This window comes from Notolepis coatsorum, assembly GCF_963971535.1.
Source record: "Notolepis coatsorum genome assembly, chromosome: 3".
NCBI classification, from domain to species: domain Eukaryota; kingdom Metazoa; phylum Chordata; class Actinopteri; order Aulopiformes; family Paralepididae; genus Notolepis; species Notolepis coatsorum.
Genome location: NC_140167.1, coordinates 124062380 through 124089577, shown reverse-complemented (window position 1 = coordinate 124089577; position 27198 = coordinate 124062380). Strand labels below are relative to the sequence as shown.

At 45.4% G+C, this 27198-nt stretch overlaps 1 protein-coding gene across 1 annotated transcript in view; it reads right to left on the bottom strand.

Annotated features, from left to right (window-relative positions):
* Positions 1–27198, bottom strand: part of LOC311225992 (dynein axonemal heavy chain 7-like) — a gene marked incomplete at both ends in the record, with an annotated part of 810419 nt that overhangs the window by 692204 nt on the left and 91017 nt on the right. Inside the window, 1 exon segment of the mRNA XM_084311374.1 lies at positions 26928–27114. Within this exon segment, the coding sequence (XP_084167500.1) occupies positions 26928–27114 (187 nt within the window).

The window sequence follows — 27198 nt, the reverse complement described above, 5'->3', positions numbered from 1 at the left end:
ATTGACTAATTTAAAATGTCATTATAACTTGACAGACTGTGTTCTCATAGTGATTCCTTCACGTCAACGCTACAGGCCTCCTTGGAATTAATTACTTAATCATAATTTAAATAAATATGACAATATTTGTACGATAAGAAATTACGCATTTGATGTCGGAAAAATAAATAATATGGATTCATCTGATCACAGGGCAGCTGCTTAACCATATCTGAACCAGCTATTTTGGACAAATGTATAATTACTTTAATTACTCAGATATTCAAACACAATTATGCAATTATTGTGAAATGATTGAAAATAATAATTATTTAATGCCTTCTGTGGAATTTGTATTTCTTATTTGTTACACATCTGTTTTAATGATTAATTATATACATTTGAAAGAATGCAGGTCAACATGCAATGTATCCCATTGATTGGTATACAATGGGACAGACCTTTGTTTGATTGATTGATTGATTGATTGAAAACTTTATTAGGGGGCAGGGAACCAACCTGCTCTGTTGTATGTTAGAGCGATGCTCGGTTGTATGTTATTATCATAATAATAATATTGATATACAGGTTAATTGAATAGTTTATTATTGAATGGGTTAAATAAGAATTGCAGAGAGAGATGAGATGCGGTTTATTAAATAAGTTTAATTATGAAATAAGAGGGAGTTCGATCTCCAGTGGGGCCTTCTCACACCTAATAAATAGGCAGAGTCTTGAGGGGACACGTCACCAGAAAGAACTGGCGCGCGCTGGGGGTCAACCGTGGGACAAACGTATAGCGCCGAGTGGGTATCGTTTAGCTGCTGGTGTCACGCCGGAAGACAACAAAACAGGGAACAGCCCTGTAGGATTAGATATGGGTGTTGAGAAGGTGGGGGACTAATAGAGAACAAATAGCGCCATGGGCTGTAGGACACTCACACCGTCCAACAGTCTGAAAGGGCGTGGCCATGGCAGGGGCTTGCAGAGGAAAAAAAATATATAGAGAACGAGCTGCAGGCCCCAAAGCCACGGTAGACTAATAGAAAACACAGGGTCGAGTGTACAGAAAGACTGCCGGTGTTGTGTTTCTGCTTTCAAGGGGGGAATGACACCGACAGCGATGGAGATGGCCAGGAGACAGACTGGAGGAGGAGGAAGCCGCAGGGGCCAGGCACGGCAGCCTGGTACACAGACCGTCCACGACGAGAGAGAGGGCCGACGGCGGTGGAGATGAGCCTCAACCAAGATGACCGACAGGGCGGAGATGACCGACGGGGCGGAGATGACCGACGGGGCGGAGACGGCCGACGAGGCGGAGTCCAGCGGTCGCAGGCGGTGTTTGCCCAGGGGAGAACGAGGCGGACATCGGAGGGGGTTTCCCTGCGGAGACGTTGTAGAGAGCGTTTTGAAACAACAGAGCACGGGCGGTGAATCATGAACAAACAGGGACTTCCTTTCAGAGTCAATCAGGAGATCGAAAGACGAGACAACAGCGAGAAGTCCTGTGTTCATCGATTAGGAGTATGAGATATAAATGGAGGATTCATATATAAGATATATGTATAGAAGGATATATATATATATAGAAGGTAGATAAGAGGGAGAACAGTAGAACAACAGGATATAATTATTGGGAGCAGACAGGGGGGCTCCAATGGTTATGAGTCGTTGGATGTTGTTGGTTTTGGTGGTCGGTTTCGGTTCCCTTTGTGCACGAAGGGGGGCGCAAACAGACATCAGGCAGCAGGATCACTGGGTTGACCGTGGGCCGTCTTCGTTTCTTGTGCACGAGAGACGAGGTTGGTTTGCTTCAACCACAGGCTATTTTTGGCATAATTAATTGAAAAACCAAATAATGATTTATGATTCTGAAGGGGTGATAAGAATCAAGGGGGGATTGAGAGAAAACAGTGCTTTTTCAATGTATGTGATGTATAGATTGGGGAGAGATGACCACAGCTAAAACGGTGATTGAAATGTGCATGGAAGACGGTGACGGTGGTGGAACCAGTGATTTCACAGGCACAGGCCGCGTCAGCAAGGGTTTTGTTATGAATTCCTTAGAAGAACATCTGAGATTAGAGTGTACTGTCTCCCAGGGCAGGAGGGAGAGAGGTTCATCTTAATGAAACGTGAGTTTATTAGTGTTAAAGGTTATGCAGTTGTCATGACAACACGTCGCATGACAACCAGAAGGCGGGGCCGTCGTTGCGACGACGAACATCTATGAGTCGTTTCCGGGTGTAAGTCAGACGAGAATCTGACCAAGAGCGAGTAGGACTGAGATCACACAGAGGAGAGACTCTTCCTCCTCCACCACGGAGGGGGGGGAAGGGAGAATGCCACATCATCATTACAGTAGCTTCGGCTAACACGAGGAGGGTTCGGACTTCCGGCTTCAACATGGACGGTCGCATTTTACGTAGCTCCCGTAACCAACGCAACAGCCAACGCAACAGAGCAACAACAAAGTACTTTGCGCATTTTCTACTTTCCCTCCTGTGGATTATGGATTTGTACCTGAATTCACAACTCAAGCAGCAACTCCAGACAGAAGTGGAGGGTAGCGAAAACGTAAATCAACAGTCCCATTGCGACTTCTACTTGTTAACGGGCACGGAGAGGAAACATCCACCCTTCGGAGCCTCGGCGATCCACGCAGTACTTACTGCAAATCCGGAACGAAAGAAATTACCCCCGGCAGGCAAGTGTAATAAGAGATCAATGTTTTTATTATATCTGCTCATGTCGGGTGACATACATCAGAACCCTGGTCCCGTAATGACACGGAACCAGAGACTACAGCAAGAAGCGATGGAGGTTCCCATCGCGACCAACAGCATCAACAACGCAACCTGTGGCTACATCTACTGCGCGGACGGCAACGCTTCCCCAATGACGCCGCAGCAGACGAGCAACAGCATCCACGCAATTGACGCTTCAGCCAGCAGTTGCACCAGCCGACCAGCAAGCGGCGACATACCCTCACAGAAGCCCCAGCGGACTCGGCGAGTGGCTAAAGGAAGAGCGGCGCGGGACATCGAGACCACCAAGGACCCGACGGATAGCTTGGCTGGCCCCGCCATGCCAGCAAGTCTACCCGGGCCGAGGCCAGGACAAAAGGCACCCCCCCTCCCCCACAATGGAGTACAATCAGACATATCTGTAATCAACCAGCCCCCCCCCCACATCGCGGGCTTTCACACAAAGGAATACAGACACCAGCAAAGGACAAAGCATCACCCCTCCCCCCCCTCCCCACCCACGGCACAAACAGCAACAACGCCCCCCCCTCCCCCCACCACAGGACAGGACACAATGGAACAGAGTTACCTCAACTGTGACGACATCAAACTTATTACAAGCAAAAATGGACTTCACATATTTCACTTAAACATAAACAGCTTGAAACCGAAATTGGCTGAAATCAGACATTTGTTTCTAAACGGTAAGGCAAATATATTATGTTTCACAGAAACAAAACTTGACTCATCTGTTCAGGATCCAGAGATAGAAATCGAGGACTATTCAATCATCAGGAGGGATAGGAACCAGTATGGAGGTGGTGTCTGTGTGTATATACACAAAGATACCAAATTCAGCAACCGTACTGACCTTAACCATGACGAGATTGAAACTGTATGGATTGAAATCTTATTTGAAAGGGCAAAATCAGTACTAATAGGCACAATCTATAGACCACCAGAACAGACTGGTTTTTATGATACTCTGGATGTGTGCTTAGCTGGAGCTGAGGATGCGGAAAAAATTCTTATTGGGGATTGGAACACGGATATGCAACAAAAAAATGCACCCGTCTTCAAATCCTTCAATAGGTTTTGTGATCTGCACGGCCTCAGCCAACTAATCACCCAACCCACAAGGATATGTGAATCAACTCAGACTACCATTGACCTCATACTGACCTCTGACAAGTCCAAGATCTCCAGTAAAGGGGTTATAGCATGCGGGTTAAGTGATCATTACATGATATTCTGTACCCGCAAAAAGCTAAAACTAAAGGCTGGCTGTCACAAAACAGTCACATCTAGAGACCTCAAAACCTACTCTAGCGAGGCCTTTAACCTTGAACTGGAGAGTCTGGACTGGTCAGATGAACTCAATGGTACACTGGTTGAAGAAACTTGGCTTGGCTTCAAAACCAAATTTTCATCAATACTAAACAAAATGGCCCCCCTAAGAACCACCAGGGTAAAAAATCGCGCTGAGCCATGGATGCACACTGAAATACTGACCGCTATGAAAGCCAGAGACAAAAAATGCTCTGAGTTTCGTAAAAGTCAGTCAAAGCTTACCAAAAGCACGAGCAGTGAACTCCAAGACCACGTGACTGAACTCAAACTAGAAAGAAACAGACTAAGAAATGACGTAAACTCCATGATCAAAACTGCAAAAAAAAATGTCATCAATGACAAAACCGAGGAAAACAAAAATAAACCACGTGAACTTTGGAAATTACTCAACAATCAACTAGGCTGCAGTAAAAAACTCAAAACCAGGTTCTCAAACATAAACATAAAGACGGACAACACGCTCATCACAGACAAGCTGGATGTAGCCAATTACTTAAACACTTTCTTCACAAACATAGCCACAACACTGGTAAACAAACTACCCTCCCACTCAGGGCAGTATGGGGTAGAACACATAGTAGCATACTACATGAACCTAGGCGTCCACAAAGACGACTTCAAACTGGAAATAGTAACTACAGATGAGGTACTCAAAAAACTGAGCGCCCTCCAACCAAACAAGGCCACTGGCCATGACAACATCCCCTCCAAATTCCTCAGAGACTCAGCAGCAGCCATCACCCCAGTCATCACACACATAATAAACCTCTCCATAAAACAGGGACACGTCCCCAAGGACTTCAAAATTGCGAGAGTAACACCCCTGCACAAAAAGGGCAGCAAATTAGACCCGGGTAACTACCGCCCTGTTTCTATCCTTACATCCATCTCGAAAGTCATAGAAAAAATAGTATACGAACAGATCGAAAAATACCTCGCGGAAAAAAATCTAATCTACGAATTCCAATCTGGCTTCAGAACATCCCACTCCACTGACACATGCCTTCTCTACTTGAACGACCACATCAAACAAGAGGTGGACGCGGGCAAATACTGCGGCATGGTCATGCTGGACCTACAAAAGGCCTTCGACACTGTCAATCACACCATTCTGATTGACAAGCTAAAAGCAATTGGTTTTGATAGTTTATCAGTGAGCTGGATACAATCCTACCTGGAGGGGAGGGAACAGATGGTGGAAGTAAACGGTACCCTATCCCCCCCCCTCACAGTGAGCTGTGGTGTTCCACAAGGAAGCATACTAGGACCGCTACTATTCCTAATTTATGCAAATGACATGTCGTCAGCTTGTGACTGCAACTTGTTCCTGTTTGCGGACGACTCAGCCCTGCTGGTCTCTGACAAGAACAAGTTACAGGTTGAAAAAGCCCTCAGCTCGGAACTAGGCAAAATCTGCATATGGCTCGCCGACAACAAACTATCATTACACATGGGCAAAACAGAGTCCATTCTCTTCGGTTCAAATAACAAACTCAGCAAGACTGACGGCTTCTCGGTTACAGTGGGTGACAATATTGTCACAAGGAAAGATGAAATTACCTACCTGGGTTCCATCCTAGAGGCTAATCTTTCCTGTGACAAAATGGCATCCAATGTAATAAAAAAAGTCAACCAACGAACGCGATTCTTGTACCGGATCTCCTCTCTGGTAAACAAGAATACCCTGAAGACTCTAGCAGGAGCACTCATTCAAGGGTACTACGACTATGCTTGCACCTCATGGTACCAAAGCACCTCAAAGGCACTAAAAAACAAATTACAAACATCTCAAAACAAGCTAGTCAGACTACTACTTGACCTGACTCCTAGAACCCACCTCACCCCTGCCCACTTTGACAACCTAGGATGGCTTAGAGTAGACGACAGAGTACAGCAACTTGCAATGGGCCTGGTCTACAAGATACACTACGCGACCAAGGTACCCATGTACATGTCAAAATACTTCCCAAAGGTCAGTGAATACCACGATCACAACACCAGAGGGAGCTCCACAAATCATGTAAAACCCAGATTCGGCTCAAACAAGGGACTAAACACGTTTCGCAATTATGCCACATCAATGTGGAACGCCCTGCCTAAAGCTGTAAAGGAATGTGAATCACTACCCACCTTCAAAAACACTCTCAAAAAACACCTACGTGAGACTGCAATTCGAAACTGGCCCCTACAAATGTCCTAACCTAGTTGTACAGTAAATGACCAAGTAAGGCTTTGTCAACATTCCAATGTACAGTGTAAAATGTGTATGTGTCCCCTACCCAACCCCCCCCCCCCCCCCCCCACCTCCAATGTACAGCCCTCACCCAACCCACCCAACCCCACCCCACCAACCTCCTCCAATGTACAGTTTCTACGCCAAATGTATATACACTCCTTTTCTGGACACTTTTGTATCACAAACAGTACTGCATTTGCAAATCTGATATGTCATAAATGTATAGATGTAGCAGTACTGTCTATCTGTATGTCATGTATGTCATATATGTTATGATGAATTGAAAATGGGGGACCCTGGTGGAAACAAGACAAAAGTCTTTCTCTGGTCTGCATCCCCTTAACAATTGTATGTATTGAGATGTACTGTACTGTACCCATTCTGCAATCTGTTAATAAACTTTTCAATCAATCAATCAATCGGCTAATGAACTGGCCTGAACACTATTGGACTGAACAGCAAAAGGACGATAATCTGAACACACCGAAAGATCATTAGAATAGACTCTTCAAGGACAATAACATCTGTTAACATCTGAGCTGAGGTTCTGTTTATAGCAATAAAACAACGCTTCTCCTCATAAGGTATTTCACGGTGTCGGAGTGTGGAATTCTTACTGAAGTGGAGAATTATTATGGTTTATGGATTGCACTAACGGGGGAAGATAAGGATCTTATCTACCAGTATCGGAGACGTCAGGACCATTAAAAGTACACAACGCAGAGGAATTGGATGGAGGGCCAAACAGACGAAGACGTGATACTGGCCAGTTTGATCAGAATCTTACATCATTAAACCACTACCGTCTTTATGTACATTCCTACTGGCCATACAGTACACAGGTATCTAATGATGAACACTTCCCCACAATGAATCGGTTCTACACAAAGTTGTATTTAAGTATTTATTGCAGCAAAAGGTACATAATATACTTTACTTTACTTCACTTTGAATGCGCTTATAAGGCAAAGGAATGTGCGTAGGCAAATCAATAACGAATGTCCATTCTCATCTTACGCAGGAGGTAATCATACAACCTGAATCTTAGGGAATTATATCTATGGTACACTAGTAATATAGCGGGAGATACTGGAAGGGTCCCCCCGGTTGTAAGCCAGCAAGGGTAGAGGGTCTGTCGGTAGTAGAGCCTGGGTCAACGATGATAAGGAGACTCCGAGTACAGGAGACGGTGCAATAAGATCTTGATCCACAGACGAATACAGCTGTTCTCCGTAGCATGTAGCTCCACATGGAAGAAAGCTAGCCTGCCTCAGGCTTCTGAGGGGCAGACTCGACGTGGCTCCTCACAGGGTAAATCCCACACACTTGTGGGTGTCGGCGATTCTCCGCTCCATTAATTACAGGACCAAAAGCAAATATAATCCAGCCGAAAAGGGCTATGCAGTCGTCGGGTAGATAATCCAGTGTACATGTCCACACGGTCCTCGTCTAGGGCTCCTCGGGTGAAAGCGCCATGATAAGCAGCCCAGCCTGGATAAGCACTCTAGCTGATACGAAGAAACGTTGGTGATGCTGGTCACTGTAGAACTTTAGCCTCACGATACACTATACACAAATAGACTATTACTGACTTAATAGAATAGGTCGCACTCGACGGTACAGCGTTAAACTGTGACAATTCAGTTATTAATTCGCACGCGGTCTCAATGCTCTATTTGGGGCCAAACAGGCCATACTTCACCGCACGTCGTATCGTGGGTGAGGCTTCAACTTTAGTTACTAAGTGCTTCTGTATTCACCTGCGCCGTATTTATACGCTTAGGTGAATAAACTAGTACCAGCTTTATTCCTGTCTCATATCCTTGCGCAATACCGTTCATGTCCAGGCATGTCCCCGGCGGTGACTTTGAACCTGACTTTGGAGGCATGGCCTTGGCGCCTGTGGACCGCTGTCCAATAGGAGAATGAAATATTATGGTCTGTACTAGGCTAAAGGGATATTCCGTGTATATGTACAAGGAATATACAAGGGATATCAAACGATATACAAATATTATGCAATATATATCAATCAATAAATATATATATTCGGTTTAATCTGATCCTTTGTAACAGCCGCCTCCTAATTAGTCCCACCTAATTAGCTAAGCAGAGACAGATTAACCGCACTGTCCACTACTCAATGTCTGTTGTGAGGGGTAGGGCAGTTCACAAAGTCATGGGGTCATGGTCGTCATCAATAGTATCGGGAAGCCTTGGCAACTCTATTAGCTTCGCCACGGGTCGGGTGTAGATCCGCCCTTGGACGAGCACTTCTGCTGCTCTGACCTTTCCGTCGGCACCGGTGATCACTTTGCTTACGCGGCCAGCCGGCCACATAGCTCGGGGTAGTGACTGGTCGATAATCATGACGACTGTTCCTTCTGTCAAATTGTCTCTCTCTTTTACCCATTTCTGGCGGGTCTGTAGAGACGGTAGATAGTGGAGTAGGAAGCTGTTCCAAAACTTGTCAGCCAATACTTGACTGTACCTCCACATTCTTCGGCCGTTCGCTTCTTCAGGCCTGTACACTGTCTGTGGTAGCGCGGGGTCCAGCCGCCCCATCAAGAGGGTGTTGGGGGTGACTGGGTCGACATCTGCTACATCACTTGAGACGTAACCGAGGGGCTTTGAGTTCAATACTCCCTCGATCTCCGTGAGGACTGTCATTAGGACTTCTTCCGCCACGGTCTGGGCCCCAAGCACGGCGTACAGGACTGTCTTGATTGAACGTACTTCTCGTTCCCAAGTTCCACCGAAGTGAGGTGCATTCGGGGGATTAAACTGGAAATCAATCTGGGATGGAGCGAGGTGGGTCTTAAGTTCTGGGCCCATAGCTTGGAAGCTCTCTCTCAGCTCTCTCTCTCCGCCTTTGAAGTTTGTCCCGTGATCAGACAATAGTATAGACGGTTTGCCTTTCCGCGCTGTGAATCTTCGGAAGGCCATAAGGAATGAGTCTGTGCTCATGGTTGGAAGGAGTTCTATATGCATCGCTCGGGTGGTCATGCATTTGAATACAATACCCCACCGCTTCTCGGTCCCTCTTCCTTTCTTTACATACAGCGGGCCGAAACAGTCCATACCGGTGGAGTGAAAAGGCTTGTCGCCGAGTCGGAGGCGACAGGGAGGTAGGTCAGCCATCCGGGGTATACTGGGCTGCGCTCGCCATTTACGACAGTCTAGACAAGTCCGCTGGAAACGCTGCACTGCTTCTCTCCCTTGCAGTATCCAATAACGACGTCTGATCTCCGCGAAGACTCTCTCTGCCCCGGCGTGATGCACATCCTCGTCGTATTTCTTTATGATCAGCTCTGTGACCTTGTGTCGGCTGTTTAAGACTATCGGGTACTTGACGTCATCCGGTAAGTCTGGAGCTCTCCGCAGACGACCACCCACTCTGATGAGACCATGGGCGTCGCTCTCGGGGGCTAGGTGGAGCAATCTGCTGTCTGACGGGACGGGCTTTGCTCCCTGTAGACAGTCTAGCTCATCGGGAAACGAGTCTCTCTGGGCTCGTTGCAGGAGAAGAAGTTCTGCTTCTTCGTAGTTAGCTGCGGTAATGTCAGTAGTGAGCTGAACCTCTGGGTGGTGCCACAGGAATGTCTTTAGCTGCGCATTCTCAAGGGTGAGGCAATCGTCTATGTCGGGGTCTGTGGAGACGAGTGTGGTCAATCCACAGAACATAGATTTCTTGTTCTCTGCCTCCTCTTTACTCGCTTCCCGTGGGGTGGGTGTAGGCCACTCTTCTTCCGGGAGCTTGAGGAACTCTGGCCCGTCACTGTATAGATTGTGACGGGTGAGGTCATCCAGGGACATTCCCCGGGTGATGACATCAGCTGGGTTGTATTTTGTGTCCACATACCTCCAGCTTGCTGCTTCTGTTAAATCTTGAATCTCTGTGACTCTGACTCCCACGAAGACCTTGTATCTACACGAATCAGACCGGATCCATGTGAGTACTGTCGTGGAGTCTGACCACAAGATTGTTCTTTGCACCGGGATGGTGAGTTCACGTTGGATTAACGTGGCGAGTTGCGCTCCTGCTAGGGCTGCGCAGAGCTCTAGACGCGGGATAGATTGTTGCTTGCGTGGGGCTATTCTTGAGCGAGCCAGGATGAAAGCAGTATGTATTTCTCCTCCCTCCTCTCGGGCACGCAAGTAGGCCACCGAACCGTAGGCTACTTCGGAGGCGTCGCTGAAGACGTGCAGGTCCATCTGGCACGTCTCCGGCCTCACTGTGGGTGGGAAGTAGCTGCGGCGTATGTTGACACCTGGGAGTGAGCTGAGTTCTGTCTCCCACTCTCTCCATGTGGAGGCAAGGTGTTCGGGTATGGGGTCGTCCCAGCCCTGGTCCTTGTCCCATAACGCTCTTACAATCATCTTTGCCCTGGTGGTGTAAGGTAGAATACATCCCAATGGGTCATATTGTCTGGCGAGTGTTCTGTATACACTCCGTCTTGTGGTCGGTAGTGCAGTCGACCTTCCCTGCTCCTTGGTCAGGGGTGTGTGTTTATAATGGAGCGAGTCTGTTTTGAAGCGCCAGACTAGTCCTAATGTCATTTCTTGGGCTTCTCCTGGGATGGTCGCCATCCAGGTCTCGCTGCTTGCGGCCTTGTCCTCGGGGGAGAGGCTGCGCAATACTTGCGGGTCGCTGCTGGCCCACTGCCTGAGATCAAAGCCGCCTTTGATCAGGGAGGCGCGGAGCTTGAGTAGAAGGGCCTCGGCTTCTTCTGGCGTCGAGACGCTTTGCAGACAGTTGTCCACGTAGAAACTATTTCCTACACTTTGTCGGACCTCTTCATCGGCTGCTGGGTCCTCTGCGACGTGTTTTTGCAGTGCAAACGTAGCACAGCATGGGCTGCATGTGGTTCCGAAAGGGAGGACTTCCCATTGATAGATGGCTGGTTGCTCGTCCCCGATCCTCTCTCTCCATAGGAACCGCAGCAGGGGCTTGTCCTCCTCCACTAGTCTCACCTGCAGGAACATCCCTTTGATGTCGCCGTTGATGGCCACCTTGTCTTGGCGGAAACGTAGTAACACGCCTAGTAGAGAGGGGCTGAGTGTTGGGCCGGGCAAGAGCTCTTTATTCAGATTTTGTGATCCGATCTGGTAGCTACAGTTGAACACAATACGATCCTTGCCGTTGTGGTGGACTTTGTGGTGCGGCACGTACCATGATTCGGTCGTCTGATCGGCCTCTTTAATGTCAATTTTCTTTATGTGTCCCGCTGTGATTAGCTTGTCAATCTCAGCGCGGTACACAGTCTCTTGAGCGGGGTCTCTGGCTAGGCGCCGCTCTGTGTTCAGTAGATACCGCTCTGTCGCTTCTTTTGGGGCGTGGAAGGTAGGCATACCCTCTCGCCTCAGGAGTGGAGTTGCGTATCTCATCACTCCGTTGACTTTGACTCTCTTTGTCCCCTCCTCGAGGAGGGCTATAGCATAAATGTCTTCCTTGGAACGAATGTCTTTCTTTTCGTTCTTAAAGGGCATTGTCTCTAGTGTCCATAGCCTCTCGACATGCTGTAGGAGGGTGGTGTCTTCTTCTGTCACTCTGGAGTGGAGGCAGCTAGTGGCTGCTGTTCGGTTAAGAGACCTAACGAGGAGGCCTTGTAGTGTCCATCCTAGGCGGGTCTCGACTGCTGCAGGACAGCCTCTGGGCCCTGTGTGGACCCGGTCCATCGGGACGATGAGGTCTGCATGGTCGGAGCCTATCAGCAGGGTCGGGGTGGCACCGTCTATGAGCGGTATAGGTAGTTGACGCAGGTGCACATATTTATCCATCAGCTTGGCGATGGGGTAGGTGTACTGCGACAGGCCTATGTCTTGGCTGGTGAAAGCGTTAGTGATCCTATACCGTCTCTCTGGGTGCCCGCTTGCTGCGATAGTGAAGGAGACATTCTCGCCCTTTATCGTCTTTAGATCTCTTCTTATTGTCCGAATCGTCATCTGGTCTTCGCTCCCCCGCAGCCCCAGCTGGGCCGCAGCGGACGCGAGGAGAAGGGTCTTCTCTGACCCGTCGTCAAGGACGGCGTAAGTGTCCATGACCTTGTCTTGGTAACTCAGTGTTACGCGGACCACCTTTAAGAGCACCCGGGCGCCCCCGCTGCTGGCGGGGTCAATGTACATAACACTTGCCTTTGTGCTGCTTGAGGGTGCAGGCTTTCTTCTGTTACTGTCGTGTAGGACGTCTAAGTGGGCTCCGTCACACCGACTACACCTCTTCTTTAAGCGGCAATCGGCTGCCATGTGACTGCGCGCACATCGGTAACAGCGTCGGTTGGACTTTATCCATTGACTCACCTTGTCGGTGGTCATCTTCTTGAATGTGTCACATTGTGACAGCCAGTGTTCCTTTTCGCAGTACGGGCACACCATCTTCCACTTCTCTTTCATCGAGGGGGTACTGTGGTTCTTGCTGCTCGGTACTGATTCTGATTGGTGCATGACGGTCACCAATCTGCGGCCATCGTTTGCTCTCCTAGGTCCCTCTCTGGAGCTTGGTGTGCTCCGCATGAACGTATCCAACCGTAGGCTGTTGACTTCTCTCGCCAGGAAGTCGGCTAGGTCTAGGAGGGATGGCTCGGGACCGTTAGGATCACGGTGGTCTCTTTGCCGCCTGAAGCGCTCTTGTCGGGCGGGCGGAAGCTTCTCTAAAATCCTCTCGACATTAGAGTTTGCATACAGTTCGTGCATACCCTTTTCCTTTTGCGCCCCCAGCATCCCTACCAGGGATTGTACCTTGATAGACAGGTCATCTAGTGAGCGATTGTCTGTGGCTGGGGGTAGACGGTCAATATGCCTTATCTCTTGTATTACGTAGTCCCATATGCGTCCATATCTTTGGTCGAGTGCTGCTAGAGCCGCGGTGTATGGGGTAGTAGAGGTGGCATATGCCAGCGCTATATTGTGCGCTCGGGGCACCTTGAGGTGCTTTAGTAGGATAGCATATTTGTACGGTTCATCAGCTACATCGGACATCATTGTCTCTAAGCACATTCGTAGCTCTGTGTACTGTGCTCTGTTCTCGTGTGTGAAGTCCGGGAACGTCGGTGTGCCAATGTACGATGCCATGGATGGCTGGCACATCAGTGAGCGTTGGAAGAGAGGCCTCCTAGGCGAGTCTCCTCTTAAGTGTCTTGGTGGGCTGGTACCTGCTGGATACCATGGCCCGCGTACCCAGGTGCTGTTCCTCGGGGCTGGTCGTGCATCAAGCTCACCCGTGAATTGAGTCGGGGGTCTGTAGCGCAGAGCCGCGGGGGTAAAGCCTGGGCTGTACTGGACCTCCTGGTCCTGTGGAGTACTGTGCTGCTGTTGGGCTTGGCTCTCCTCCTCTCCCTCTTCTTCTTCCTCTGGCAGGTCATCTAGATCCTGTAGTCGTCTATTTAGCCTCTCCGCGGTGTAGACCGTTTCTTCCTTGTAGCTGGGTCTCGCTTGGACCGGTCGGGGAAGGGGTTCGGAGGTGGGTATAGGCTCTCTCTGGTGGTCGGGCTCAGGGTCGCTTGATCGGGTAGGGGAGGGTGCCCTTGACCCTTGTCTTGACGAGGCCCTGGAGCCCCGTGCGGAGGGAGGGGGTGTTGCCCTGGTAATCAGCTGCTCCATTATCTGCGATTGTAATCGGTCGCGCTCGGCTTCGCGCTTGGTGAGAGCGAGGTCACGCTCTGCTTCTCTTTGGGCACCGGCAGCGGCGCGCTGGGCTTCGGCGGCGGCGCGCTGGGCTTCGGCCCGGTCTCTTCCCATATTCTCTTCCGTCTGAAGGCGTCTAATCTCTAGACGTATACGGTCTTCGTCACTCCGTTGCTGCGCTTGAAGGCGTTCTCTTTCCATGGAAGAATGTTCGCGCTCACTAAGCGTCTGTGCTTGGAGTCGATCGCGCTCTGTTGAGGCTGCCAGGCTGGCGAGGAAGGCCTGTGCCAGCATCTTGTCCGCCTCGCTGGGGGAAGACGCTGGTTGAGGTGATCCGCTCCTGGTAGTACTCGTTGGAGATCCGTTCTCCTGTGGCGAGTCGAGGAGATCCATCTCCGGGGTGCTCGCCCCTTCTAGTAGTGGGTCGAGTTCCATCCCTGGAGGGCTGTCTTTATCCTGGAGCTCTCCGGGGACTACTTCTTCGGTCTTGGCGGGGGGTAAAGTCATGTCAGGTCCCTCCTGGTCCCCACCGTGAGCTTGGTCAGTTACGTTAGAACCTACTAGGGTCTCTATTGGCGGGGTAGCCTGGTCGATAGGGTCGGACATAATTTTACTATCTACTTTTTCCGCGTTTACCGTCTGTAGAAAGCTAGGTAGTATACTGGCAACGTAATCCTCTAAGTACTGAGGTGTCTGCCGTCTACGCTGCGGGCGATCTATTTTAGGAGAACCGTTTTGTGGAGTGTTCATCATTGGCCATGTCAATATTAATACCACTATATTAATATTACGCTAGTTACCCTCCGGCTCGAAGGACCAATTGTAACTGAGGGGTACAATTCCCTGACTGTATTGATAAGTATGGTATCATTAAACCACTACCGTCTTTATGTACATTCCTACTGGCCATACAGTACACAGGTATCTAATGATGAACACTTCCCCACAATGAATCGGTTCTACACAAAGTTGTATTTAAGTATTTATTGCAGCAAAAGGTACATAATATACTTTACTTTACTTCACTTTGAATGCGCTTATAAGGCAAAGGAATGTGCGTAGGCAAATCAATAACGAATGTCCATTCTCATCTTACGCAGGAGGTAATCATACAACCTGAATCTTAGGGAATTATATCTATGGTACACTAGTAATATAGCGGGAGATACTGGAAGGGTCCCCCCAGTTGTAAGCCAGCAAGGGTAGAGGGTCTGTCGGTAGTAGAGCCTGGGTCAACGATGATAAGGAGACTCCGAGTACAGGAGACGGTGCAATAAGATCTTGATCCACAGACGAATACAGCTGTTCTCCGTAGCATGTAGCTCCACATGGAAGAAAGCTAGCCTGCCTCAGGCTTCTGAGGGGCAGACTCGACGTGGCTCCTCACAGGGTAAATCCCACACACTTGTGGGTGTCGGCGATTCTCCGCTCCATTAATTACAGGACCAAAAGCAAATATAATCCAGCCGAAAAGGGCTATGCAGTCGTCGGGTAGATAATCCAGTGTACATGTCCACACGGTCCTCGTCTAGGGCTCCTCGGGTGAAAGCGCCATGATAAGCAGCCCAGCCTGGATAAGCACTCTAGCTGATACGAAGAAACGTTGGTGATGCTGGTCACTGTAGAACTTTAGCCGCACGATACACTATACACAAATAGACTATTACTGACTTAATAGAATAGGTCGCACTCGACGGTACAGCGTTAAACTGTGACAATTCAGTTATTAATTCGCACGCGGTCTCAATGCTCTATTTGGGGCCAAACAGGCCATACTTCACCGCACGTCGTATCGTGGGTGAGGCTTCAACTTTAGTTACTAAGTGCTTCTGTATTCACCTGCGCCGTATTTATACGCTTAGGTGAATAAACTAGTACCAGCTTTATTCCTGTCTCATATCCTTGCGCAATACCGTTCATGTCCAGGCATGTCCCCGGCGGTGACTTTGAACTTGACTTTGGAGGCATGGCTTTGGCGCCTGTGGACCGCTGTCCAATAGGAGAATGAAATATTATGGTCTGTACTAGGCTAAAGGGATATTCCGTGTATATGTACAAGGAATATACAAGGGATATCAAACGATATACAAATATTATGCAATATATATCAATCAATAAATATATATATTCGGTTTAATCTGATCCTTTGTAACAACAGTACTGTTTGTGATACAAAAAGAGTCCAGAAAAGAGAGTACATTTGACGTAGAAACTGTTGGAGGAGGTTGGGTAGGAGGGGTGGGTGGTGGATAGACTTACACTGTACAAGCAAAACAGTACATTGGAATATTGACAAAACCATACTTGGTCATTTACTGTACATTGGAGGGGGTTGATATAGCTATAAACCTGCATTCCTTCGAATATATCATTAATCAATTAAACGTATATTGAAATACACTATATAGCCTATACACCAACACTGAAATGACAGTGGATAAATAAATAAGAACTAAAGCTAATCGGTGCACTGGAAATAGACTGCATTAATATTCCATAACAAGTCTTGTGTGCGCCTACGAATGAACAGTAACCTATAGGCTTAATTATGGAATAATAAGCCATACTGCGTTCATTCATTACGCCCGCCGTAGGCTATATATATTATATTTCATTCATTCATTCATTCATATACAGTACTGCGCGCGCGCGCTGCGGAAGGTGTACCGCGAGCTGTATATGATGCCAATACATTAATCTAATCTAGTTTTGATGGCACGCAAGCGTGATTACGAAACCTAGCCGCATTTCTCGGAGACGCTCTCTGATTGGCACTGACTGACGCTAGGTTTCGTAATCACGTGGCTCGCAAGACTCGCAAAGCACTTCCGCCAACTCATTTGCACACAGCTGCGTCACTAGTTGCCTTATAAGGAGCTCTGGAGGCGGTGTTTTGTATGCAAATGACCTGAACGGGAACGCGCTTTCGAGTTTAAGACAGAATGCCATTCTCCAAGCAGATATCAGATCATATAATTTGTGCGACCTTTTCAGCCACTTAAGACATATTACCAGCACGTTCAGGACTCAGAGTGAACTTGTCATTGATTATGTCTCAGTGGTTCCAAGATAAGTCTTCCAGAATATATCTTTGAAAAAATTTCGGGAATGAGACCCAGTGAGTCTGACAGTGTGTTAGAGAGAGTGAGAAGGAGAAGAGGGAGACATTTCAAAAAAAAATTATAACACAGATGAAAAATTATGATTTTTTTATTATTATTGTAAACTATATAAAACATTTTAAATAATAAAAAAAAAATCTTCATATTTCATATTAATTCATATTTTAATAAGGGGGAGGCCTGGCTTCGGTTGGCTTCCATGAGGATTCGCCACTGCTTATCTCAAGCCCTGTCCTCTTTTCTTGATCCTCCAATCACAACTACTACTTTCCATGGTGTGGCAGCTCCCACCCTCTGGAACTCCCTCCCCGCAGAACTCCGCACTGCCCCAACTCTGGACTCATTTAAAAAACTGCTCAAAACCCACCTCTTCAACCTGGCCTTCAACCCCTAACTTTCTCACTTTGTATATGTTGTGTCTGTCCACTATGTTTGTTAATTTATCATCTCCCCCCCTCCCCCCTTATGTAAAGCGACCTTGGGTCCTCTGAAAGGCGCTATATAAAACGAAGTTATTATTATTATTAATGTAGAATGTCTATGTTGGTAGAAAGGTCTATACCACAACGCTGGACTATGCTGATATTAGCCAAACACTGAGGCATGTATACACCTCATCTTGTTTGTTGCCTGAGTGCCGTCTTTGTTTATTTGGATTTTATGGTGGTTTTTGTTTTTTACCTATTGTGATGTTTCTTCTTGACTTCTACAAGAAGACTTGTACAGCCCATGGGGACTATTCCATGTGAGCTATACAAATAAATTGTATTTGATTTGTTACAATATTTTTTACATATTAATATTAATAATATTTTGACACCCTGATGATGACTCGTTAAGAGTCAAAACACATTGTTGATCCCTGTATTAATAAATGATTTTTCATTTTCAATCAGAGTGCCTCAGATTATTTCTTTCCATGGACTTTTAAGTAAGCTGGACAGTCACTGTATTATTATTATGTACCTTCAACTTTACCATCATTATACTTGACATGGTGTTTGCTCTTGGACAGAGATACTGGTACCTAAACCTTTTGACAAGGAGGGCCAAACATATGTGGCAGAAGACCAGACATTCTAAATGGATCATTTTACCATAAAGAATGATGTCTTTGTTCCTTTTAATATTCAAGTTATTTCAAAATCACTCCTGAAACAAAAAGAAAATACACAATAATAGACCAAGCAGGTTGGCACCTTGCATGGTTGCCTCTGCCATCGGTGTGTGAATGTGTGAGTGAATGGATGAATGTGAGGAACAAAAATTGTAAAGCGCTTTGGATAAAAGATATATAAAAAAAAAAAAAAAAAAAAGTCTCCTCGTCACAGCCTCCAGTCCAAAATTCAGACAATTGAACTAGGAATGGAGACTTCTCCTGCAGGCCTGTCTGGCACCTATGATACATTTCACCTCTGATCTCATCTCATCTGGACTAATCAACATGTAGCCTCTGGACTCCACCCCCCCCTCCCCGCTCCAGGAGGAGCCTTAAAAACTCTATCTAATCTTTCAAGGTTAGGTAGAGAATGTATGAGCTCACAGGGATGAAGCCAGCCCCGACATTCTGGCAAAATGAAAGATAACGCGAGTAGGAACATAACTCATAACCAGATACTGAGGGGAGGGAGGTACATGCCTCTTATCACTGACAACTTCTCACAGGAGGGGAAGGTTAGGCTGAAGCTTATGTAGCGATAAAGAAGGAAAACGAATTTGTTTCGGTTTGTGCGATCTGTCCCGGAAATGGATATCAGTAATGGGCATCTGCATTTTCTTGTTGTTGTTGTTGTTGTTGTTGTTGTTGTGTTTATCGTTTATCCAATCTCGCTACAAACTTCTGAATGATAAGCGTGTGTGTGTGTGTGTGTGTGTGTGTGTGTGTGTGTGTGTGTGTGTGTGTGTGTGTGTGTGTGTGTGTATATATACACAGTATATATACTGATAAACTGGGTATCATTGATCAAGAGCTAGTGGAATTGTGCGATACAGTGGAGCGGAGGCGTGTAATCAAATAACTGCACACAGCGGGTTCTTTGTCTGGGAATGTGTGAGCAACGCCGACATTCTACCCACTGATCCAGTACAATTAGAATCAATAGAGTTCAGAAGGCAACAGAGTAGACTGTGTGTTTTGCTTTGACCTGTCACTAATTTAGCTTTGGATCCAGTAAAGGCTACAATACAATGAAATATGAGGCTCAGCCGCTGAAACACACTCCCCCTTCCCTTATCCCCCTTCGTGCCCTCCTGCAAAGTTTGCTTTGGCCCCACACAGTGCATCTAGCCGAAGATAAAAAAAAAAGTTCCCCTCTCTCCTGATTGCTATTGATTTCTTATTACCTGTGGTGACTGAAGTTGAGGCAGTGGCAGGGAATTAAATGACGACTCGCACCAAAATAGAGTTACATTTTCTCTCCCCCTGGGCTCAATTATAGAGCATCTACCTACAGGGCTGGGAGGTATGAAGGGATATCGTCATGGAGCCATACAAGGTACTGTAGCCTATAGGTTTTCACTATACCGTCATCCATGAGATATATTATATACATATAGTATGGCACCTCATGGTACCAAAGCACCTCAAAGGCGCTTAAAACAAAATTACAAACATCACAAAACAAACTGGTCAGACTACTACTTGACCTGAACCCCAGAACCCACCTCACCCCTGCCCACTTTGCCAACCTAGGATGGCTTAGAGTAGACGACAGAGTACAGCAACTTGCAATGGGCCTGGTCTACAAGATACACTATACGACCGGGGTGCCCATGTACATGTCAAAATACTTCCCAAAGGTCAGTGAATACCACAACCACTACACCAGAGGAAGCTCAACAAATCATGTTAAACCCAGATTCGGCTCAAACAAGGGACTAAACACGTTTCGCAATTATGCCACAACAATGTGGAACGCCCTACCCAAAGCTGTAAAGGAATGTGAATCCCACATTCAAAACCGCTCTTAAAGAGCACCTACGGGAGGCTGCAATTCGAAACTGGCCACCGTAAATGCCCAAAACCCCCACCACCTCCTAATAGACAGTCTCCTCACCACCGCATGTATATATTCCCTCCCCGCCGTATGTATATTTCCCTCCCACCCACCCACCCCCTCCTAATGTACAGTCCCCTCCCCATCATATGTATATACTCTGTCAGGATCTAGGGGTAACAGTACTGTATATTTGAATACCGTTATGTCACAAATGTATCAGTACTAAATACCTATATGTCCCTATGCCATAAATGTCATGTATGTTGTGTATGTCATAAATGTCTATATGAATTGAAAATGGGGGACCCTGATGGAAACAAGACAAACGTCTTTCTCAGGTCTGCATCCCCTTAACAATTGTATGTATTGAGCCGTACTGTATTGTACCCATTCTGCAATCTGTTAAATAAAGTTTTCATTCATTCATTCATTCATTCATTCATTCATTACATACTGTATATTTTTAAGTTCATCAAAAAACATGTACCTTACACAGCGGTATTAAAAAAAAAGAAAATTAAGATTGACCATTTTGAACGAGCATCATGGCAACTGTATTACAAGATACAATTTCACGATTTCACATTGTAATTTGTACTGGAAAATGAAATACCATGAATGAATGAATGAATGAATGAATGAATGAATGAATGAATGAATGAATGAATGAATGAATGAATGAATGAATGAATGAATGAATGAATGAATGAAAACTTTATTTAACAGATTGCAGAATGGGTACAATACAGTACGGCTCAATTAAATTGTTAAGGGGATGCAGACCTGAAAAAGACGTTTGTCTTGTTTCCATCAGGGTCCCCCATTTTCAATTTACAAATACATTTACAAATATCATTATACTGTCAAAACTAAAGAAAAATATTGTGACATAATACCTTGGTCATATTGCCCAGCCCAAGATTAGAGAATTAAAATGAGCTGTAATAAGCGTTCCCTCCTTGCTAAGCCTTTCCTTAAATCACCTTTTGTAACTATGGAAATGTATAAGTTGGAAAACACTAATGGCAAAAAATAAAAAAGATATCTGAGATTAAAGCTCTTTTTGATTGGATTTTATGGACCAAGACCTAGGCTACTGTAACCAACTCCCACAGAAAAGTCCAAATCAAATCATCAAGATCATTAGATAAGCAGAATGACGAATCCAAAGTTGGGCTGATTTAGCAGAGTTTGAATGGCACTCTTGATGGGCCCTTCTGTCCTTATTTAGGGTGGGCTGGGCGAAGACATAATCACACTAACTAGCTCTGAAGGACCAAGGAGTTGTAGCCTTTCAGAGATTTCACCCAGACATGTGATTTAAGCCCAGTCTCCAGGAAGAATATGATATAAGGGAGAGGGTTTTTATATTCAGCCCACTAGCTGGAGGCTATTCATGAGCAGAGTGAATGGATAACATTGTGCTAATGTCTGTATTATTTGGGATAATGTAGCTTTTATTAGTCAAACAGATGTATGGCTTCGTTGGGGGAAATTAACTGTCCGCGTTCACTGCTGCTGAGATAACTGGACCGCACTGTGTGTGGAAATTAAATAGGCAAAAAAAACAAAAAAAACTGTTATAACCTGAAACCTGCGTACTGGATACGCACACATGCAGGTTTGTGCACATGCCAGTCAGACACACACACTGAATTCTTCTCTCCATCTGGTGCTTTTGGGTCTCCATTAGACTGGTCTGATTAAAGGTGTTTGAAAATGTCAGGTCAAAGCATTTTACCCTGAGATGGAGGGTTGAGGCAGCCCCCCCCCCCTCCCACTCGGGTCAGGATGTCCTGACTCCTGACAGGTCAATAAGGACTTCTTTCATCATCCCACATTGAGACTGTGTGAGCCTTTGACTTCCTTTTTCAGATTAACCTCTTAAGCCTTAGCCATATTTACAGAAAATTCACCTAAAAGTAGATAATGGAAGTAAATGGAAGATTGCTCCATTTCTACAACCCCATTTGCATGTTCTTGCTATCTAGGGACATCTATGGACCTCAGGGAATGTATTCCCAGTGTCAGAAATATTGTGTTTGTTACTATACTTGAGTAAATTGTAATGAACCAAAGGAGAATATCAATTATTATTTCTTTTTTTCCCCCATCTTTGACAGTGAATAACACCATGCTAACATCGACCAGACGTGGAAAATTGCCACTGAGCTCATTCAGCACTGTCTTGAGATCAAGTGTACAAAAAGCAGATGAATAAAGGGCAGATGATTTACAGGGGGTTTTGTAGATACAGTACAGAATTTTGCCATCCGGACACATGCAATTTGAAATATGAATATAGAATATCAGGCCTATAAATTACCTTATTATGGCCAAGTCATACATCTATGGATCGGGCCAAATCTTCTCTTTCCAATGGCGCCCGTTACAGGGCAGCAAAGACCGTGAATGAAATCTACTGTAAGTACAGTTACTTTTGTATAATGTCCATAGCTCCGACATCTTTCACCAGATTTAGATTTTCCCCCCCAAGACGTTCACAGAAAGGTAAAGAAACAATATACGTTGTATTTTATGGCAATAACGTTCAGGTTTGTTCGACCCGTGAGATATAATCACGAAAATAACATAAACAAATTATTTTCACGTCAGGCGGCTCCAAGTTTGACAGTGGCTGGTGTGAGCTGGCGTCGGGCTTAAGGGATGTGTGTATATATTCATAACGTAGCATGCAATAAGACTCCAGTCTAAGAGACTCATCAAAAAGCTAGCAGCTCTTCTCCCTTCTGCCCATTAGAGGGCATAAGGTCTATTGCGGAGGGCACGGACTGCTGGCATAATTAAAAGGAAACAGGTTCAAGGAAGCATGTCTTTTCAATTAATTTTGCCCGCTGGTTTTTATGTGCAATTCTGTGGACAGGAGTGCATAACTGACACATTAGAGAGTAAATAAATGACCAGGGGTAGAGGAAGTTGAGATGTGGAGGCTGCTGACGCTGGGCAGAACCATGGATTTTGAGCAGCCCCTAGTGGCGGGTTGGGTAATGACACCCTAAGGGCTGTCCGACCATATCTTGTGTGGAATAGCTGTACACCATTGGCCTTCTTGCTGCACACTGTTTTGTAGCACGATGGACCTGAGATTGCTCCAATTTCACGTGCTGTTGATCTACGCTATAGACAAGGTGAAGGCGTGTGTTTATAAAGTTGTGATGCTGACCTACCTATGGGCCAGTTAGGAGGGACAGCTTGTTTGGTTTTGTTTTGATCATAGGGAACTGACTGAAGGTGCATCAGCACTGTTGGGGTTATAGAGTGTGTAGACTAGCGACATTAGAGCGTTCTTAAATAAATTACATTACATGGCATCGTGCCACCAGATTTTTTTTGCAGCTAAAGTTATTTAGAATCTAAATCACATGGTATTTTACTTTTTCTCTGTATAACCTCCTGAGACCCAGCCCATTGAATTGTGTCCTCCAGTCTACAGTTGACATTTTGTTCACATGTATCTCCCTTTAGTCTTTTGATCTACTCTACCAATTCCTGCTGGACTCTACAGAGGGCATCCAGGGCTTTCCATTGGTGTATTGCATGATAGGGTGGCATGCTGGGAAGTTCCAAAATGGCAGGAATAGGAAACAGCTCATTTTAGGGAAAGAGGATAGGTATTTACTATGAAAATCATATATATTCTTGTTTATTAACATGTTAGGAATGATATATTTCATTCTGAAAGCAGTTAAATTATTTGAGTTTTTAGTAATAGCCCTTTTATGAATGTCAATTATAATGGACACCAAGACCATCTTTATGTACTTAATGACCAACATTGTTGCATTCTTTACCAAATAATTGAGGGAGAATGAGATTTGGAGTTGTCAGATGATGAGAGATGAGGACTTTGTACCAGGGACAGAAGAGCATGAGGTGTACCAAATGCAAGATGTTTCTTGACAGAGAGACTTCGGCTCAGCTTCTTCCCCCAGGCCATCAGAGCCTTGAACACTGAACTCTCCACACACAAGCACACATGAGCACACACACAACACACACACTGTACACGCTCACACACTAGCAGCCACTTTAACATGAGCACACACATACTCATGCTGCACACGCTCACACTTATGGTCACTTTACAAAAGGAAAGGTCACTTTAAGAATAGTATAGTATAACTTGAGATTGTATAATATAGCATTGTATAGCAGTGTACATAAAGACCCAGTGCCTCATCCGTAGCTAACAGTGTATTGCACTATCACAGGACCTAGCATGTCCTACCATGCTCTGTAAAAACTCATGTACATATACCGATATGCCCTACTTTGATTACTTGTATTATTGCACAATGTCGTTCTTATTGCACAATGTCGTTCTATTGGATTCTTATTATATTATTATTATTGTACTATGCACAATCCCCCCCGCATTTCATTGTATACTTGTATGCCGTAACAAATAAAACTCTTGACTTGACTTGACTTGACTTTCTGCATTACCAAACAGAGAAAATGCTTCCAGGAGTATCACTGTTAAAATAGAAAATACAAAGGAAGAAATTAAGCACAATGAAGAATGAAGAATTTATGTTAGCCAAATAACTAAATTACAATAATAGATATAGATATATAATATTTGTTTCATATTTGTTAAAGAAATATTAATTTATTTTATATTCTACAGCCATTTTTTACGGTAAGTTTGGTCATTTTTTTACACGAAGACTTGGTGTCCACTACAGTGGACATGCTGTAAAATAAAATAAATTAAAAAAAAAGTCTAAATTGTAAGATGTTTTAAATAGGTAGGAAATCACAAAAAAATATTATTTTGAGGACACTTTTTTTCCTCAGTTCCCAGGAGGATAACACACATACTCAAACACATACACACAAACATCATTCCACCAGACATTTAAGATCTTGCAAAGCATTTGCACAGAAGGGTAAAACGTTCCATAGAAGACGGTGTGAGTGTGGAGGCTCTCTGTCCCTTGGTGACCTCATTTTCTTAGTGGCTCGGCACGGTCCCGCTACCTTCCAGACAAAATCCATCATTTCTATTTGATGGTGCAGTCAGGCCAGCCTTTCTGGAGGACGCTGCCTGATATTGATGCGTCTCATTTCAGCTCAGCTGAGGACACCAATTACCCTTTGGAGAGTCTCTGGGGTACAGCTGGAACTGTCCCTTCTTTTCTTTGTGTGTGTGTGTGTGTGTGTGTGTGTGTGTGTGTGTGTGTGTGTGTGTGTGTGTGTGTGTGTGTGTGTGTGTGTGTGTGTGTGTGTGTGTGTGTGTGTGTGTGTGTGTGTGTGTGTGTGTGTGTGTGTGTGTGTGTGTGTGTGTGTGTGTGTGTGTGTGTGTGTGTGTGTGCGTGCGTGTGTGTGTGTGTGTGTGTGTTTGTGTGTCTCCACAGGTGGTCTGGAATACAACAACTCTAAAGGTCTAAAAAAAAGTTGAATTGATTTGCACCCTTCAAGGGATTCTCTGTAAACTGTCAAACTTAATAATCACAGTCTCAAATAATGGCCCGTCCTTTATAAGCGATATGGAAAAATGCTGGTTTCTAAGAGCCATCAGGACAAAAAAGACTTTCAGGAACATTGAATATGTATCTTAGCAACAACTGGGAATACAGTCCGCCGCACTTCAGCCAAGTTTGAAAATAGCTTTGGTGCTCAGCAGCAGAGGACAGTACATACAGTAGTCTCCAGTTCCAAACACATATTTTAGTGTAGAAACATGAACAGTGCCACTGGGTGTTCTAATACAGCCTGGTGTTGTTTGTACCAACAACCACCAGCCATTTGCAATTGAAACAGCTGTCCTGTCGTAATTAGCACACATAGAGCTGGTTAAGGACCGGGGTGAGTTCTGTCCTTGAAGCGTTTGCATTTGAAAAGTCACTACAGTAGGTCTGAGGCAGTGACGTCAAAATGTGTGTTTCAATCTGGAGACTACTGTATAAGCAAGGCTATTCCCCTCTGGGCACTTCAAGCTGAAGTGTCCCAGATGACATCACTGGTGGCCATATTCAAACTGATTCACTCTCAATAATTGTCTAATTAAATGAAAAAGGTTTAGAGTTTTTGGATGTGTGTGAGACTATGTGCAAAATAACTCAGCATTGTTTTTTGGTGAAAGTGATTAAATGCATTAACATATTATTACAAAAATGTTATGATGAATTGAGATTAATGGATCAATGAAGCTCCTCTGTGACAGCCCTGACGACACTTGTACACCAACAATCCAGCTTGATGCTTGTAGTACGAATGAACAGTTCATCAACAAAAGGCAAATTGGTCATCAAAATACTATTCTAAATCAATGACTGTGATGCTGCAGAGATGCCCTGTCCTAGGAATCGTGGCCCACAGTAAGGAAACATTTGTTTGGTACAGACCCCCACAGAAATCATATCATCATCATTGTACTACTTTTTTCAATGAAAATGAAAATAATGATGGAAGAATATCTGCAATATCTTGTGGTCATTGGTCATTTAGAATGTTGCATGAAATACTGTTAATGGAAGTATTACAGCAATAGAGGCCTTGCACAGTTCACATTCAAAATAAAATGCCTAATTTATGTGCAGTGGTAGGGTAGGTAAAATATTGGAAAAGCATGATACCAGTTTCACTGTTCCACTGCGACTTGTTTAGAAAATACACCAAATTATAAAATATTTGTTGATACACAGTATTTCTCATATATCAACACATACTGTAGCAACCGTTAATTTGCACATACAGCAACTGTTGTTTCTTCCAGCATGGAGGACAAATGTACATTCTAAACATTCCGTGAAAGGGCTCTATTCAAATGCATGCTTTAGGTAAGAATGAGGGTGATCGGGACTCTAGCTACAGTGTATTGTAGGAGCAGAGGGTCTCTCCTCACCAGGGACACTTGCTTCATGATGTCCCTCCAGGTCTTGTCGACGGTGGTGAAGCAGCGTCCCTCCTTGGGCATCTGGGCCATGATGTCTGGGGAGCTGAAGATGGGCTCCAGGTAGAGCCAGGTGGACTGTACCCCCAGCCACTCATCAATGATATCCTGCAGCAGCAACAGCTTGGCCTCCCACTCCCTGGAGGAGACCAAGGAGAAGCCTTCAGTCAGCACTTTTCACAGCATGTTGACATCTCAAAGCGAGACAAATACAGCTGTAACT